This window comes from Salmo salar, chromosome 12 (assembly GCF_965601325.2).
Source record: "Salmo salar chromosome 12, fSalSal1, whole genome shotgun sequence".
NCBI lineage: Eukaryota > Metazoa > Chordata > Actinopteri > Salmoniformes > Salmonidae > Salmo > Salmo salar.
Window position 1 is genome coordinate 24,359,859 of NC_138302.1, and position 18,683 is coordinate 24,378,541.

At 45.9% G+C, this 18,683-nt stretch overlaps 1 protein-coding gene across 20 annotated transcripts in view; it reads right to left on the reverse strand.

Annotated features, from left to right (window-relative positions):
• Positions 1–18,683, reverse strand: part of LOC106590752 (nuclear factor 1 X-type) — a 154,624-nt gene that overhangs the window by 8,040 nt on the left and 127,901 nt on the right. For 6 of the 20 annotated variants that reach the window (XM_045691075.2, XM_045691072.2, XM_045691073.2 and 3 more), the window contains 5 exons: positions 18,175–18,231; positions 17,329–17,403; positions 7,505–7,633; positions 2,819–2,988; positions 1,968–2,124 (listed from right to left, as the gene is read on the reverse strand). In XM_045691075.2, the coding sequence (XP_045547031.1) occupies positions 1,968–2,124; positions 2,819–2,988; positions 7,505–7,633; positions 17,329–17,403; positions 18,175–18,231 (588 nt within the window). Of the gene's footprint in view, positions 1–1,141; positions 1,239–1,967; positions 2,125–2,811; positions 2,989–7,504; positions 7,634–17,328; positions 17,404–18,174; positions 18,232–18,683 lie in introns of those variants that run through there. The other 14 variants (XM_045691082.2, XM_045691079.2, XM_045691081.2 and 11 more) reach the window with 8 other exon arrangements.

The following is an 18,683-nucleotide window of genomic DNA, read 5'->3' on the forward strand; positions in this document are numbered from 1 at the left end:
TGGGAGCTCTTTATGAGGGTCAGACAGGGATAGATGGGAGCTCTTTATGAGGGTCAGACAGGGATAGATGGGAGCTCTTTATGAGGGTTAGTTACTGTGGGGAAGTGAAGTAAACTGGGCTGAGCCTCCTCCTCCTGTTAGTCCTAGACACACCTTGCAGCCCAGGGCCCTGTGTCTGGATCTGGATCTATAGGGGGAACCAATAGGAAATAAGCTCTATAGGGGGGGAACGAATAGGAAATAAGCTCTATAGGGGGGAACCAATAGGAAATAAGCTCTATAGGGGGGAACCAATAGGAAATAAGCTCTATGTGTGGAACCAATAGGAAATAAGCTCTATGGGGGGAACCAATAGGAAATAAGCTCTATGGGTGGAACCAATAGGGAATAAGCTCTATAGGGGGGAACCAATAGGAAATAATCATAATTTGTGTACTGGCCAATGCTCCATTCTGTTGATAAGGAGCTCCTGTTACTCTGGTGAAGGTACTCAAGACCAGAGAAGGGGACCAGATTAGGGCAGTTGTTGTGCTTACTGGACTCCAATGATAGGCAGCTGAATGACACTGCCATTCTGACCGAGTGAGTGGGGAGTGAGGGGGGAGGTTGGAGGAGTTTGTGGGAATTCATGAGTGTGTGTGTGTGTGGTGAAAACTGGGAACAAAATTAATAAGAGAAATAAAGACAAGGAGGAGGAGGAGGGAGAGAAGAGGTGTAGATTTATTTATATAAAAGTATATTATATAAATAAAGTGATACAGATAGGCGATAAACGATAAAAGTGGGGTGGGAAAGTAGGAAGGACAGGACGACGAAAGAGACGAAGAAGAAAAATAACAGGAAGTGACCAAAGCAGCTCCGTCCAGTGCCCCCTCTCTCTCGGTGTGCCTCTCCCGCGGCCCGACTCTCTCAACGCACCTCGCCCTGCCTGCCTAGAGGAACCAAACCAGCCAGCCAACGGAGGTAAAAGCACGCACACCCCCACGAGCGACACTCCTTTCTCCCCCCATTTCGCTAATTAGGCCTAGCGGTATATGTTTAATAATGATTGATATTTATTGTTTATGTATGTGATTTTCAAGTTGTTTTTATTTTGTTCTCAATTTTTTTTTTATTGTTGTGAGATTTAATGTGGAAGGAAGGAAGCAAGGGAATTGTGGGTAAAGTGGGGCATCATGGGTAAAGTGGGGCATCGTGATGTTTTATGGAGTCCACGCCAACTGCCCTAATTTTGTTCCCTTAACAAAGAAAAACAAGAACGAAAGGAAAAAAGAAAGGAAATAAATGAGAATATCAAATTAAGCAAAGAAAAACAAGAAATGAGAGAGGGGTCAATTTAGTCTTCTGTTGTCATAGACAGACCATGCATAGTCTGGGTTGATTAAAGGATAGCAGTTAGCCAGACACTAGGACGTAGTCTATAGGACAGAATACAGGGCACTGGTCCCCCCTACTATTACAAACACTTCAACATGAAGAAGGAAGAAAACCTAGCTACACTGCCTCCTGTTGTGCTAGCAGGAAACACAGCGAGAGAGAGAGAGAGAGGAAAAGAGAGAGAGAGAGAGATTGATTGATAGGGATCTCTGGCATAGGCGTGGCAGTCTGCTCTACAGAAGTGGATGGAGTACTGCTCCAGGGAGGGAACAGTGAGGACTGCAGGGCGCTCAGGATCAGAGGAGGCTGGTTGGAGGAGGATGGAAGGATGGATTCAACGGTGTTTTGGCTCTGTTCATTTACTCCATTCCTTTAACTCCTCCCACCAGCCTCCTCTGGTCAGGAGTGAGGAGGTGGTGACTGGGTTTGGGACTCTAACCAACTACCCTTGGTTGGGGAGTGGGGTTTCTCTACCTAGAGTTAACCTACATGTACTCATTTTGATTTAGGATTTGATATCTCTAGATATCTCAGGGGGTCTGAGGGGCGAAGTGGTTGGAGGTGGGGGCGAGAGCGGGGGGGTCACTTACACGGAGATGCGGGCGAGCTGAGTCCGCCGCCGTCGGGGGGCGTGTTGATTGGTTTAGAATCGGGCATGGGGAGGGGCACGGGGCGCGCCACTGGGGGCGGCGGGGGCAGCAGGAAGGAGCCTGGCATTTTGCTCTGGCTGTGACCACCTCCGTTAGGCTGCAGAGACGGCAGACACCACACAGGACAGGGTGAGCACTCAGCACACACACCACCCAGGACAGGGTGAGCACTCAGCACACACACCACCCAGGACAGGGTGAGCACTCAGCACACACACCACCCAGGACAGGGTGAGCACTCAGCACACACACCACCCAGGACAGGGTGAGCACTCAGCACACACACCACCCAGGGCAGGGTGAGCACTCAGCACACACACCACCCAGGACAGGGTGAGCACTCAGCACACACACCACCCAGGACAGGGACACACACACATACGGCTGATGGAAGCACCAGCTAGCCACCAGTCAGTCTCACACAAACACACAGAAACCATGACGGCAATGGAAATAAATACTGGAGGACACTAAAGCAGGAAGACAGACAGAATGTAGGAGTTAGACTGGGACATACAGAACTTAAAAAGGGAGGGAAAAATATACATCTTGGATCTGAGATTGTGGACAATAAGAAGGGTTTGTGTCCTGGTCTAGTGGTAGAATCCCAGCAGAGCAGCAAAATAAAATGGCTGAATATTCCACCGTTTTTCTATAGGGGGGCAATCCAATACAGCGGATTGTGTGGAAGTGCAAGGGTCTTAGTCCGTTTGTGTGAAGTGAAACCCTAACAGTCTGTGTGTGTCCCATGTCCCCTCCACCCCGTCCTCCAACCCTCCCTGACCTCTCACCTGTCCCCCGGACTGCCCCGAGCCGTCGGCGCAGACGAACTGGACAAACTCCTTGAGCGGGTCCTGGTGGTGGTGGTAGCGGATGGTGGGGTGAGTGAAGTAGGGACTGGACTGCTGGATGATGGAGGAGGAGGGGAAGTGGAGAGCTGACGCTGAGGCACGGGGACTCCCTGAGAGAGAGGGGGAGGAGAGGGGGAAGAGTGAGAGCATGAGAAGGGACAGAAGGAGAGGTAGGCAGAGGGAGGAGAGTTAGTTGGGTCCATGTAATCCCACTCCAGACACAATTCATATAACACATTTAGAAAAGACAAGAAACACAAAAGTGACACAAACTAGACTGAATAGAGTAACTGATGTAATCCAACACTTTAGACTGAATAGAGTAACTGATGTAATCCAACACATTAGACTGAATAGAGTAACTCATGTAATCCAACACACTAGACTGAAGAGAATAATTGATGTAATCCAACACACTAGACTGAATAGAGTAATTGATGTAATCCAACACATTAGACTGAATAGAGTAACTGATGTAATCCAACACATTAGACTGAAGAGAATAACTGATGTAATCCAACACACTAGATTGAAGAGAATAATTTATGTAATCCGTCACACTAGACTGAATGGAGTAATTGATGTAATCCAACACACTAGATTGAAGAGAATAACTGATGTAATCCAACACATTAGACTGAAGAGAATAATTGACGTAATCCAACACACTAGACTGAAGAGAATAACTGATGTAATCCAACACACTAGATTGAAGAGAATAATTGATGTAATCCAACACACTAGACTGAAGAGAATAACTGATGTAATCCAACACACTTGATTGAAGAGAATAACTGATGTAATCCAACACACTAGATTGAAGAGAATAACTGATGTAATCCAACACACTAGATTGAAGAGAATAACTGATGTAATCCAACACATTAGACTGAATAGAGTAATTGATGTAATCCAACACACTAGACTGAAGAGAATAATTGATGTAATCCAACACACTAGACTGAATAGAATAATTGATGTAATCCAACACACTTGACTGAAGAGAATAACTGATGTAATCCAACACATTAGACTGAATAGAGTAATTGATGTAATCCAACACACTAGATTGAAGAGAATAACTGATGTAATCCAACACATTAGACTGAAGAGAATAATTGGTGTAATCCAACACACTAGACTGAATAGAGTAATTGATGTAATCCAACACACTTGACTGAAGAGAATAATTGATGTAATCCAACACACTAGACTGAATAGAGTAATTGATGTAATCCAACACACTTGACTGAAGAGAATAATTGATGTAATCCAACACACTAGATTGAAGAGAATAATTGATGTAATCCAACACATTAGACTGAAGAGAATAATTGGTGTAATCCAACACACTAGACTGAATAGAGTAATTGATGTAATCCAACACACTTGACTGAAGAGAATAACTGATGTAATCCAACACACCAGACTGAATAGAGTAATTGATGTAATCCAACACACTTGACTGAATCCCTACTGGGTTGAATAAATCTGTTAATTCATCTGCTGCCAGATTGGTTTATCAGTGTGGTGATTAGCGAGAGTTAGAGAGTGGACGTCACATTATTTTCTCCAGGGGTTTACTATAGATGTAAATGCATGTGATTTATTAGTGTGTTTATCAGTGTGGTGATTAGAGAGAGTTAGAGAGTGGACGTCACATTATTTCCCCCTGTGGTTTGTACTACAGGGAGTCTAATGCTACTTGTGTATCTAAATTAACAGAATCATCCAAGGCTGCAACATCTGGTCCTGTTCATACAAAACATCTCTTCTGTATTCTCTGTCTATCTACAGTAAGCACAGCTTGAACACACACACACACACACACACACACACACACACACACACACACACACACACACACACACACACACACACACACACACACACACACACACCACACACACACACACACACTTTCCTGTTGGTAATGCTTGTTGGGGATGTGTAATCAATCATAGCCTATCATTGCTGTGTGGTTCGGCCCAGTAATATGAAGCCTGGGAGAGTTAAATCCCACCGCTAAATCCCTTATAGACATTAGTCATTGTGTGTGTGTCACGGTTGTTGTAAGAGACGGACCAAGGTGCAGCGTGTGTTGAGTTCCACATATTTATTTAAAGTGAAACTTCTTCAACCAAAACAATAACAAGCAACAAAACGTGACTATGTGGTGCAACAAGCACAAAACCAAACAATATCCCACAAACACAGGTGGGAAAAATGGCTACCTAAATATGATCCCCAATTAGAGGCAACGATTACCAGCTGCCTCTAATTGGGAACCATACAAAACACCAACATAGAAATATTGAACTAGAACACCATAGAGAACCAAGGGCTCTCTATGGTCAGGGAGTGACAGTGTGTGTGTGTGACGGTGTCTTCTGAGATTCTGTGGCCTTGGCGATTTGGCACTGGAAACAGGCAAGCTGGTTGGTAGACTGCAAGGGGACTTGCATCTGTGAATGTGTCTGTCTGTCACCCTCTATCTCTCCAGTGTATGGAGGTGTATGGAGGTGTGTGTGTGTGTGTGTGTGTGTGTGTGTGTGTGTGTGTGTGTGTGTGTGTGTGTGTGTGTGTGTGTGTGTGTGTGTGTGTGTGTGTGTGTGTGTGTGTGTGTGTGTGTGTGTGAAAGTGGGCTCACTAGACCAGACTGACTACCAGAATAAACAGACAACAGTCACACCTGGCATCCACGCCCTGCCAACAGGAAATAAACTAAACCAGACAACGTCTATGCCTATAGCTCCATCCCAGCTACTGATGTCAAGCCAAACTCTGTCCCTCACACCTTTCCATCAGTCTATCCCTCTCTCCCTTTCTCCCTCACCCCTTCTCCAGTCTCTCTCTATCCCTCTCTCGACCTCTCTCCCTCACTCTTTTCCCTCAGTCTATCCCTCTTCCGTTTTCTCCCTCACCCCTTTTCCAGTCTCTCTCTATCCCTCTCTCGCCCTCTCTCCCTCACTCTTTATCCCTCTCTCCCTCCCTTTCATTGGTCTCTTTATAGCAGCGTGGCCTCTGAGGGACTTTCTATTTGGATGGCGGCCATCTTAGCAGCCCCCCTCCTCTTCCCCTCCTCCTATGGAGCCTAAACACTGTCCCAGTCTCACACTACAACTCTATTACAGACTAACTTCTTAGCAGTTTGTACACACATTCTAACTGGGAGAAGGGGTCAGCTGTGAATCAGATATACCTGAAGCTGGTCTGACACATCTTCACGTAACACAAGTAACAGAAAGTCAATAGAATAATAGAATGTACAGCTCTTCTAGCACTTGGACAAGCTCTATATACTTAAACCAATCCCTCACTGTTGTTATATTAGGAAATGAACATGAATACTATAACATCTATATCAAATGTATACTAATCTAAATTTACAATTCTTAAGCTATTCTAGTGAAACGTGAAGGGGAGTGCTGTAAGAGTCCAAATGACCTTTACATGACAGGGCTGCTTTGGCTGTGGACCAGGCCAATCCTCAGAGAAGAGAGAGAGAAGAGACAGAGACGAGAGAGGGATGGAGGAAAAGAGAGAGACAGAAAGAGGGAGTGGGGGATGTATTTATTCCTTTGGATAGTGAAACTCAACAGGGACTACAGTAGCTGGCAGGCTCGTATCTCAGAGGGAGAAGAGGAATTCTCAGACCGGAGGCCTGGAGACCATTTTGTTATCCTCACAACGTTCTTCTATAAGGCGAGGGGGCGGGCCGTTTGAAACAACTAGTGTGTGTGTGTGTGTGTGTACGCTCGTTACACTTATGTGTGTTTTCCCTGTTTGAAACAGAACTGGCTCGATCACATGGGCATGGAATGACTGTGGCATGAAGACACACAAAATAAAGAAAGCGAGAGAGAGTGAGACAGTGTGGAAAACAGTGATGAGAGAGAGAGAGATAGAGCTGAACTGTTGCAGGCCATGATAATAAATGTCAAGAGATCTCTGGATCTTATCGCTAGTTCTCAGATCAAAGTGGGTTCAATTCTACTACTGCTGCTAGGTTGTCTTGGTGATAGTGGTCTCTGCAATTGGGGTCAATAAGATTCTCTCCCATCTCTCTCTCTTTCTTTCTCAGTGACTATAGTATTAGGGGTGGGGTCTAGAGATCTGTGTATCTATAAGGGGGTGGGGTCTAGAGATCTGTGTATCTATAAGGGGGTGGGGTCTAGAGATCTGTGTATCTATAAGGGGGTGGGGTCTGGAGATCTGTGCATCTATAAGGGGGTGGGGTCTGGAGATCTGTGTATCTATAAGGGGGTGGGGTCTGGAGATCTGTGTATCTATAAGTGGGTGGGGTCTGGAGATCTGTGTATCTATAAGGGGGTGGGGTCTAGAGATCTGTGTATCTATAAGGGGGTGGGGTCTGGAGATCTGTGTATCTATAAGGGGGTGGGGTCTGGAGATCTGTGTATCTATAAGGGGGTGGGGTCTGGAGATCTGTGTATCTATAAGGGGGTGGGGTCTGGGGGCAGGTCTTGGTCTCACCTGGACTCACCCCTGCCATCGTGTTGTGTGTGAACGCCATCTATCAACCGTCTCTCTCTCTCTCTCTCTCTCCCTCCCTCTCTTTCTCTATAAGGGTGGTGAGGGACTTTAGGGGTTGGGTCTGGGGCTCACCTGGTCTCACTCCTGCCAGCACGGGCAGCGGGTGGTGTGTGAACGTCATGCGGGGAGACCTCGTCTGGGGCGACAGGGCGTTGAAATCAAACTTCCCCGGCTTCTTAAGAGAACCAGGCGAGGACAGTCCTGGCAACAACAAATAAATGGGATCAATATAAAAATAATTTCAAAATGTGGGAGAAGAGGAGTTGGGTTTAATGTACAATGCTTTGGACTGGCTGCTACACTTAAATAAAAAAATGTGAAAGGAAATTCATGATTAGAAAATTGTTATTCTTTGATTGATTGGGTTTAAAGCACTTTGATTGGTTGATGAGAGTGCATTGTTTTGAGTCCTGTTGGATAATGGCCGTTCTCCTAACCAATCCCAGGCTGGCGAGGCTCAGAACTTGCAGAATTCTCTGTATAAACAGTGCCCTCAAAAAAGGAGGTTTGAAGTTGTGGCTTCGGGGTGGTCAGGGTGGGGGAAGGGTTGATGTAGGGTTGAATCAAGGCAGTAATTAAATCTACAAGCATTTACAAATCTACATCCATTGTCTTCCAAGATTGGCTGAATATTCTCCTCTTTCCAAAGCTCCACAGCCTACAGCTATATGAACCTCCTTTCAAAATAGAAACACTGTATATAAACTACAGTATAGAGCCTGCAGCTGCTCAGTGAGAAAGACGAGCAGACGGAATGGAGAGGGGGAGGGATGAAGGGAGGGAGGGAGGGAGGGAGAGAGGCGAGAAAAGCGTGGGAGAATGTGAGTGAAGGAAGGAGAGAGTGAGTGATGTCAGAGTGGAACCTGTGAAAATGTAGCAGTATTTTTTGGTTCGTTTCTTTTCCTTTCTAGGAATGTCTGAGATGGACATGTCATAAGATGGTAAACATGGTTCATTATCTTCATCTCACACTCACTCACATACACACTCACCGATTACCACAAACACTCACACACTCACCGATTACCACACACACTCACACACTCACCGATTACCACAAACACTCACCGATTACCACAAACACTCACCGATTACCACAAACACTCACACATTCACCGATTACCACAAACACTCACCGATTACCACAAACACTCACCGATAACCAAAAACACTCACCGATTACCACAAACACTCACCGATTACCGCAAACACTCACCGATTACCGCAAACACTCACAGATTACCAAACACACTCACCGATTACCACAAACACTCACACCGATTACCACAAACACTCACACCCTCACCAATTACCACAAACACTCACCGATTACCACAAACACTCACATACTCACCGATTACCACACACACTCACAGATTACCACAAACACTCACACCCTCACCAATTACCACAAACACTCACCGATTACCACAAACACTCACATACTCACCAATTACCACAAACACTCACCGATTACCAAAAACACTCACACACTCACCAATTACCACAAACACTCACCGATTACCACAAACACTCACACAATCACCGATTACCACAAACACTCCCCGATTACCACACACGCGCACACATTCACCGATTACCCCACACACTCACCGATTACCACAAACACTCACCGATTACCACAAACACTCACTGATTACCACAAACACTTACACACTCACCGATTACCACAAACACTCACCGATTACCACAAACACTCACCGATTACCACAAACACTCACATTCACTTTAACATTAAGACCCTGGACCTTTTCATACTATTTTTAGTCATTTTCATATTAATCCTAGAATCCTAACAGACAATATTTGTTCCTAAACTTTGTGGTCTATTTCTGTGGTCCTCACATTAAAATCCTTCAAATCCCATTCAACCACAATTCTTCCAGTTCCAGCTGGGTATGTGTGAAAGTCTATGGAGAGAGAGTGCAGTGTGGGGGCGTGTAAACAAAACGGTGTGAAAGAGTTAAGTCTGCAGCAGGTGGGAGTAAGGGAGTGACTAATATGTGTGAACCATTTATGTCTTTAACAGACATATTTCATTTTTAGTTAACCACACATGGGTATTGTGTGTGTGTGAGTTTCATTTAAAACCAAGGCTAGGAGGCTAGGGGGCTAGGATGCTAGGGGGCTAGGAGGCTAGGGGGATAGGAGCCTAGGAGGATAGGAGGCTTGGGGGCTAGGAGGCTTGGGGGCTAGGAGGCTATGTAGCTAGGGGGTTAGGAGGCTTGGGGGCTATAAGGCAAGGGGGTTAGGAGGCTAGGGGGCTAGGAGGCTAGGGGGATAGGAGACTAGGGGGATAGGAGGCTTGGGGGATAGGAGACTTGGGGGATAGGAGGCTTGGGGGCTAGGAGGCTAGGGGGATAGGAAACTAGGGGGATAGGAGGCTAGGGGGCTAGGAGGCTAGGGGGATAGGAGACTAGGGGGATAGGAGGCTTGGGGGATAGGAGGCTTGGGGGATAGGAGGCTAGGGGGATAGGAGGCTTGGGGGCTAGGAGGCTAGGGGGATAGGAGGCTTGGGGGCTAGGAGGCTATGTGGCTAGGGGGCTAGGAGGCAAGGGGGTTAGAGGCCTAGGGCGGGTGTATTGTAGCTGTCAGACTAATTGGAGCCATGGAAGAGAGGTGGAGAACCATACCTGATCCCACCGCTGACACGGTTACTGTGACGTCTGACACCAGCGGTTACTGTGACGTCTGACACCAACGGTTACTGTGACGTCTGACACCAACGGTTACTGTGACGTCTGACACCAGCGGTTACTGTGACGTCTGACACCAACGGTTACTGTGACGTCTGACACCAACGGTTACTGTGACGTCTGACACCAGCGGTTACTGTGACGTCTGACACCAACGGTTACTGTGATGTCTGACACCAACGGTTACTGTGTTGTCTGACACCAACGGTTACTGTGACGTCTGACACCAGTGGTTACTGTGACGTCTGACACCAGCGGTTACTGTGACGTCTGACACCAACGGTTACTGTGACGTCTGACACCAGCGGTTACTGTGACATCTGACACCAGCAGTTACTGTGACGTCTGACACCAGCGGTTACTTTGACGTCTGACACCAGCGGTTACTGCGACGTTTGACACCAGCGGTTACTGTGACGTTTGACACCAGCGGTTACTTTGACGTCTGACACCAGCGGTTACTGTGACGTCTGACACCAGCGGTTACTGCGACGTCTGACACCAGCGGTTACTGTGACGTCTGACACCAGCGGTTACTGTGATGTCTGACACCAGCGGTTACTGTGACGTCTGACACCAGCGGTTACTGTGACGGGGTATAGTATTAGGTGCCAGGCGCGCCGGTTTGAGTGTGTCAAGAACTGAAACGCTGCTGGGTTTTTCACTCTCAACAGTTTCATGTGTGTATCAATGGTCCACCACCCACAGGACATCCAGCCAACTTGACTCAACTGAGGGAAGCATTGGAGTCAACATGTGCCAGCATCCCCGTGGAAAGGTTCCATTATAACAGAGACGAGACCCATGTTATGTATCTACTCTGGCTGTTTGTGTGTGTGTGTGTGTGTCTTACTACACTGTCCTCTCTCCTCCTGGCAGGCCACAGCAGTGGACTGGCAACCAACCAAGTGCTCCTGTTGACCCCTCTGCCTCTCTACACTAACAGGCCTGCCACCAGATGTGCCTTCAAAACACAGTCTCTTGCTCGCACAAACACACAAGCACGTATGTACCCACACGCTCATACACACGCTCATACGCACGCACGCACGCGCACACGCACACGCATTGGCTTAAAGCAGTAAAAGGGAAACCAGAAAGAATTCCCTTATCCAGACTAAACAGAGTTACGTCCCAAATGGCACCCTATTCCCTATATAGTGTTTTGTCAAAAGTAGCGCACTGTATAGGGAATAGGGTGCTATTTGGGACGCACACTGTAGTGTAGAAGACCATCAAAGGCTCTAACTAACTCATATTAGAAGCAGCAGAGGCCCCTTGCAAATCTCTAGTGGTCTTAAACATTTCAGAATCATTTGGAACTCATTTGAAATCATGGTTATTTCTAACCCCCAGCGCCCCGAGACACACACACACACACTTCACTCTCCCTCCAGCCCCTGTGGAGCAGATGTCGCCAGCAGCCTTGCTACTGTCTGTCTGCCTGTCTGCCTGTCTGTCTGCCTGCCTGCCTGCCTGCCTGCCTGCCCCTGCATGTGTGTGCTCAATTGGCTATGGAGGGAGTAGAATAGGGGGTTGGCTATGGTGGTGTGTGCTGCAGGCACCTGTGTGTTTTTGGTTATTTTTACATGGTCCCGTTTGTTTGTGTGTGCTTGCTTGTTTTCCTACCCCCCACCTGGATAGGAACTCCCGGCTGTGTTTTGCCTGTAGCAGGTGGAACCCTCCAGAAAGCAACACACACTGTAGAGTGTCACTTTGGTGTTGATATTTCACTTCTTTATGTTATAAAGTACATTTTACCAAGACAAATATGGTTCTTCATGTTCTGAATCATTCAGCGGGGTCTTTCTCTACCATACCATTAACATTATATCCTAAAAGTCAGATGTCGTACCCTAATACATCCCATAATAAGCAGCGAACTCTGTTGACAGAGCAGTGCAGCGTTATCGCCGAAAACGTTTCACATTTTGTGGTGGTCGTCTCCCAAGTTGTTTCCACGGGTCGCAAATAGCAAGCTGAATTAAACGTTAAAGGTTTTGAAAATAAAAAATATTTCGTTAGGCTCAGTACTCCGGTGACATTTCACAGAGATACACTTGTTTTTGTGAGAAATCTTTGAAAAAGAACAGGAACCTTGCATTAATATGAACATTGTATACTAAAATATGACAACATGTCATGTCTCAAAATTGATATCCATTGATACCCATCTTACCTCTAAATTGTTTTATGTCCTCAAGATTTGAGAAGAAAGATGAGGAGTTCATTGGTAAGCCTGTCCGGTATTCTTCATTTTCACACAGCATCCAGCCTAGCTGACGAGATGTTGTTTTCCTGATTTATGAGCACTTTTTTCCCCTGGCCTCCATTGATTTAGTCACTCTAATTTTGGCCATCCTACAAGGGTAAAAACTCAGATACATTTTGAACGGATTAAGAGAGACTCGAGGTTTGGACCATTGGTTATCTTAACGGAGTATCTACACAATTAACATATTATTTTACCCAGTGTTCAAAAGTTGCATTTTTGATTGGACACCTTACCATCTCCCATTCTAAATCTAATTTAATCTGCCAGACAGTAGAACTGATCACCTTCTATCTCTCCATCTCTCTTTCGCCTTCCCTCAATCTTTCAGAAAAGGACACGCGACCATCTCACATCTCTAAAGTCGACAGCTCTCTCTCAACACATTACATACTAAATACACAAATGTCTCACATTTGTAATTCATTTGGGTTTGTCCATTAATTTTGGTTAAATGAATTGGCGAGAGGGTCACCCAGGGCTGCATCCAGCCTATTCCCTATGTAGTTTACTACTTTTGTCCAGAGACCATTTTTATTGTTTTTAACCTTTATTTAACTAGGCAAGGCAGTTAAGAACAAATTCTTATTTACAATGACGGCCTACCCCGGCCAAACCTGGACGACGCTGGGCCAATTGTGCACCACCCTATGGGACTCCCAATCAGGGCCGGTTGTGATACAGCCTGGAATCGAAACCAGGGTCTGTAGTGACGCCTCTAGTACTGAGATGCCTTAGACCGCTGCGCCACTCAGATATGTTACACATACTCTACACTACAGTATATGACCAAAAGTATGCTCTTCTAACATCTCATTCCAAAATCATGGGCATTAATATGGAGTTGGTCCCCCCTTTGCTGCTACAACAGCCTCCACTCTTCTGGGAAGGCTTTCCACTAGATGTTGGTACATTGCTGCGGGGACTTGCTTCCATTCAGCCACAAGCGCATTAGTGAGTCGGGCACTGATGTTGGGCAATTAGGCCTGGCTCGTAGTCGGCGTTCCAATTCATCCCAAAAGTGTTTGATGGGGTTGAGGTCAGGGCTCTGTGCAGGTCAGTTAAGTTCTTCCACAACGATCAAGACAAACCATTTCTGTATGGACCTCGCTTTGGGCACTGTCATGCTGAAACAGGAAAGTGCCTTCCCTAAACTGTTGGCACAAAGTTGGAAGCACAGAACTGTCTAGAATGTCATTGTATGTTGTAGCGTTAAAAAACAGCCCCAGACCATTATTCCTCCTCCACCAAACTTTACAGTTGGCACTATGCATTCGGGCAGGTAGCTTTCTCCTGGCATCCGCCAAACCCAGATTTGTCCATCGGACTGCCAGATATTGAAGCGTGATTCATCACTCCAGAGAACGCATGTCCACTTCTCCTGAGTCCACTCCAGCCAACGCTTGGCAATGCGCATGGTGATCTTAGGCTTGTGTGTGGCTGCTCGGCCATGGAAACCCATTTCATGAAGCTCCCAAAGAAACAGTTATTGTGCTGACGTTGCTTCCAGAGGCAGTTAAGAACTTGGTAGTGAGAGTTGCATCTGAGGACAGACAATTTTTACGCACTACTCGCTTCAGAGCTTTGTTGTCATTCAACGATAGACAACTCGTTTTCATGCACATTTTCCACTTGAGAAATACTGTAACCAAACATCTTAGTTAGATGTAAAATTGCGCGACTAAGATCTCCTCTGCAAAAACAAAACAATGTATGACAGATTTCTTGAGTTATCTTATATTAATTCTGACTATTTTGAGGAAGTGTATACTGGCTACGGCGCCTCAAGATGGACAAACAGTACTATTGCCGCTTTTTATTTTTCAAGCGAAGGTCTTTTAAGGTTGTATGCAAGCACACTCGTTTGGTTCCCCGAGCCAAGTTCAGCTAGGTGCCACCTGAACTGAAGCATGCGGAAGCCTGAAGGCAGACAGCATGTCTAGTGTGTGTGTGTGTGTGTGTGTGTGTGTGTGTGTGTGTGTGTGTGTGTGTGTGTGTGTGTGTGTGTGTGTGTGTGTGTGTGTGTGTGTGTGTGTGTGTGTGTGTGTGTGTGTGTGTGTGTGTGTGTTAATTAAATTCACAGCTCAGCTTACTGGAGCAGGTCTGAGCAAACCATAGGGCCTAGCACAGAACCTCTCTCCCTCTCTCTCTCTCCCTAGGGTTTCTACTGCTGCACATGTTTTCAATTAGAGAAAGGGGATGGAGGGAGAAAGGGAGAGAGAGATGGGGAGAGAGAGAGGCAGGGAGAGAGACAGAGAGAGAGACAGAGAGAGAGAGAAAGAGAGAGACAGAAAGAGGGAGCGAGAGAGACAGAGAGAGAGAGAGAGAGAGAGAGAGAGAGAGAGAGAAAGAACAGTAGCTGTGGTAACAAATAACAGTAAAGAAGGTGTGAGTTGGTGTATGTACAGATATACACTGAGTGTACACATATTGAAAGAGGAATGACTGAGTTATACACAGTGTGGGTAGATATGAGTTATACACAGTGTGGGTAGATATGAGTGCAATGTGTTCTGTGCTGCTGAAAAGTGGAGCAGGTTTGAATTGGTGTCGCCTATGAACAAGTATACAATTATACATATAACACATATTGAAAGAGGAATGATGTAGTTAAACAGGTAGATTATATAAAACAGATATGAGTTATATACAGTAGGAGGATATGAATTATTTACAGTAGGGAGATATGAGTTATATATAGTAGGGAGATATGAGTTATATACAGTAAGGAGATATGAGTTATATACAATAGGGAGATATGAGTTATATATAGTAGGGGGATATGAGTTATACACAGTAGGGAGATATGAGTTGTATACAGTAGGGAGATATGAGTTATATATAGTAGGGAGATATGAGTTATTTACAGTAGGGAGATATGAGTTATATACAGTAGGGAGATATGAGTTATATACAGTAGGGAGATATGAGTTATATACAGTAGGGAGATATGAGCAATATATAGTAGGGAGATATGAGTTATATACAGTAGGGAGATATGAGTTATTTACAGTAGGGAGATATGAGTTATATACAGTAGGGAGATATGAGCTATATACAGTAGGGAGATATGAGTTATATACAGTAGGGAGATATGAGTTATTTACAGTAGGGAGATATGAGTTATATATAGTAGGGAGATATGAGTTCTATACAGTAAGGAGATATGAGTTACAGTATATCACAAAAGTGAGTACACCCCTCACATTCTTGTAAATATTTGAGTATATCTTTTCATGTTACAACACTGAAGAAATGATACTTTGCTACAATGTAAAGTAGTGAGTGTACAGCTTGTATAACAGTGTACATTTGCTGTCCCCTCAAAATAACTCAACACACAGCCATTAATGTCTAAACCGCTGGCAACAAAAGTGAGTACTCCCCTAAGTGAAAATGTCCAAATTGGGCCCAATTAGCCATTTTCCCTCCCCGGTGTCATGTGACTGGTTAGTGTTACAAGGTCTCAGGTGTGAATGGGGAGCAGGTGTGTTCAATTTGGTGTCATCGCTCTCACACTCCCTCATACTGACTTGTCACTGGAAGTTCAACATGGCACCTCATGGCAAAGAACTCTCTGAGGATCTGAAAAAAAGAATCGTTGCTCTACATAAAGATGGCCTGGGCTATAAGAAGATTGCCAAGACCCTGAAACTGAGCTGCAGCACGGTGGCCAAGACCATACAGTGGTTTAACAGGACAGGTTCCACTCAGAACAGGCCTCGCCATGGTCGACCAAAGAAGTTGAGTGCACGTGCTCAGCGTCATATCCAGAGGTTGTCTTTTGGAAATAGACGTATGAGTGCTTCTAGCATTGCTGCAGAGGTTGAAGGGGTGGGGGGTCAGCCTGTCAGTGCTCAGACCATACGCCGCACACTGCATCAAATTGGTCTGCATGGCTGTCGTCCCAGAAGGAAGCCTCTTCTAAAGATGATGCACAAGAAAGCCCGCAAACAGTTTGCTGAAGACAAGCAGACTAAGGACATGGATTACTGGAACCATGTCCTGTGGTCTGATGAGACCAAGATAAACTTATTTGATTCAGATGGTGTCAAGCGTGTGTGGCGGCAACCAGGTGAGGAGTACAAAGACAAGTGTGTCTTGCGTACAGTCAAGCATGGTGGTGGGAGTGTCATGTTCTGGGGCTGCATGAGTGCTGCCGGCACTGGGGAGCTACAGTTCATTGAGGGAACCATGAATGCCAACATGTACTGTGACATACTGAAGCAGAGCATGATCCCCTCCCTTCGGAGACTGGGCCGCAGGGCAGTATTCCAACATGATAACGACCCCAAACACACCTCCAAGACGACCACTGCCTTGCTAAAGAAGCTGAGGGTAAAAGTGATGGACTGGCCAAGCATGTCTCCAGACCTAAACCCTACTGAGCATCTGTGGGACATCCTCAAACGGAAGGTGGAGGAGTGCAAGGTCTCTAACATCCACCAGCTCCGTGATGTCGTCATGGAGGAGTGGAAGAGGACTCCAGTGGCAACCTGTGAAGCTCTGGTGAACTCCATGCCCAAGAGGGTTAAGGCAGTGCTGGAAAATGATGGTGGCCACACTAAATATTGACACTTTGGGCCCAATTTCGATATTTTCACTTAGGGGTGTACTCACTTTTGTTGCCAGCGGTTTAGACATTAATGGCTGTGTGTTGAGTTATTTTGAGGGGACAGCAAATTTACACTGTTATACAAGCTGTACACTCACTACTTTACATTGTAGCAAAGTGTAATTTCTTCAGTGTTGTCACATGAAAAGATATACTGAAATATTAACAAAAATGTGAGGGGTGTATTCACTTTTGTGATATACTGTATATACAGTAGGGAGATATGAGTTATTTACATTAGGGAGATATTAGTTATTTACAGTAGGGGGATATGAGTGTAATGTGTTCTAACCATGGTAAGGAAACTGCACTCCATCGTGTTCATGTTTTATCTTCCTCTCCTGCACACTGGCCAAATGGTGCTGCACTGTAGGTGGAGAAGGACAGGGTTAACAATGAGAGATATAGAGAGAGACAAAGGGTAGGGTGAGGGTGAGGAAGAGAGAGGGAGAGAGAGAGAGAGGGGAGAGAGGGGAGAGAAAAGAGGGAGAAAGAGAGTTTGGGGTGGGGAAGAGAGTGAGAGGAGGGCAAAGAGAGAGGGGGTGGGGGGAAGAGACAGAAAGAGCAATAGAGAGAGGCAGAGAGAGAGAGAGGAAGAGAAAGAGAGAGGCAGAGGCAGAGAAAGAGAGAGAAAGAGAGAGAGAGCGAGAGAGAGAGTGAGAGAGAGAGTGAGAGAGAGAGGCAGAGAGAGAGGCAGAGAGAGAGAGAGGCAGAGAGAGAGGCAGAGGCAGAGAGAGAGAAAGAGAGAGAGAGAGCGAGACAGAAAGAGCAATAGAGAGAGGCAGAGAGAGAGAGAGGTAGAGAAAGAGAGAGGCAGAGGCAGAGAAAGAGAGAGAAAGAGAGAGAGAGGCAGAGAGAGAGGCAGAGAGAGAGAGAGGCAGAGAGAGAGGCAGAGAGAGAGAGAGCGAGAGAGAGAGAGAGAGAGAGAGTGAGAGAGAGAGGCAGAGAGAGAGGCAGAGGCAGAGAGAGAGAAAGAGAGAGGCAGAGAGTGAGAGAGAGGCAGAGAGAAGGCGAGAGAGAGAAACAGAGAGAGGGGGGGTAGCTTAAGATTTTTAAGACAGTAGTTGAAGTAGTGATTGATCATGGATAACATTGTGGTAAAGTTAGTTCATGGTTACTGTACTGCATTGTTGCTTACTTATCAGGTGACGGTCAACATGGTGTGAGCTTGGGGATGGGGAATGAAGGTCTCCACCTGGTTACAGGTGGGAAGAAGAGGTTATGGAGTCAGTTCTGGTCTCAAATCAGTCTTAGGGAGACAGTGTGTGTGAAAGGTCTCCACTAGTATTAATGAATAGGTGGAATATCACTTCTGGTCTCGAATCAATTTAAATGGAGACAGGAGCAAAGAGGTGTTCTAGGAAGTTATGAAGTCAGTTTCAAATCAGTTTAGAAGAGACAGGCTCTTATCCAATATCCACACTAGCGCACCAATTAGAATGAAGCGTTGGGCAAGCTCTCTAAGTGGTATGCTAGTGAGGATGATCTTGCCAGTGTGGATTTTGGAACAGTGAGTGACAAGTGAGAAGGAAAGAGGTGTTTTGGGGAGGGGTGTTTTGAGTTAGGTGTTTTGAAGAGCAGTGTGTTGTGGTGAGAAGAGTTCGGTAAGAATGGTCCAGGGGTCGGGGTACAGGTATAAGGGTAAAG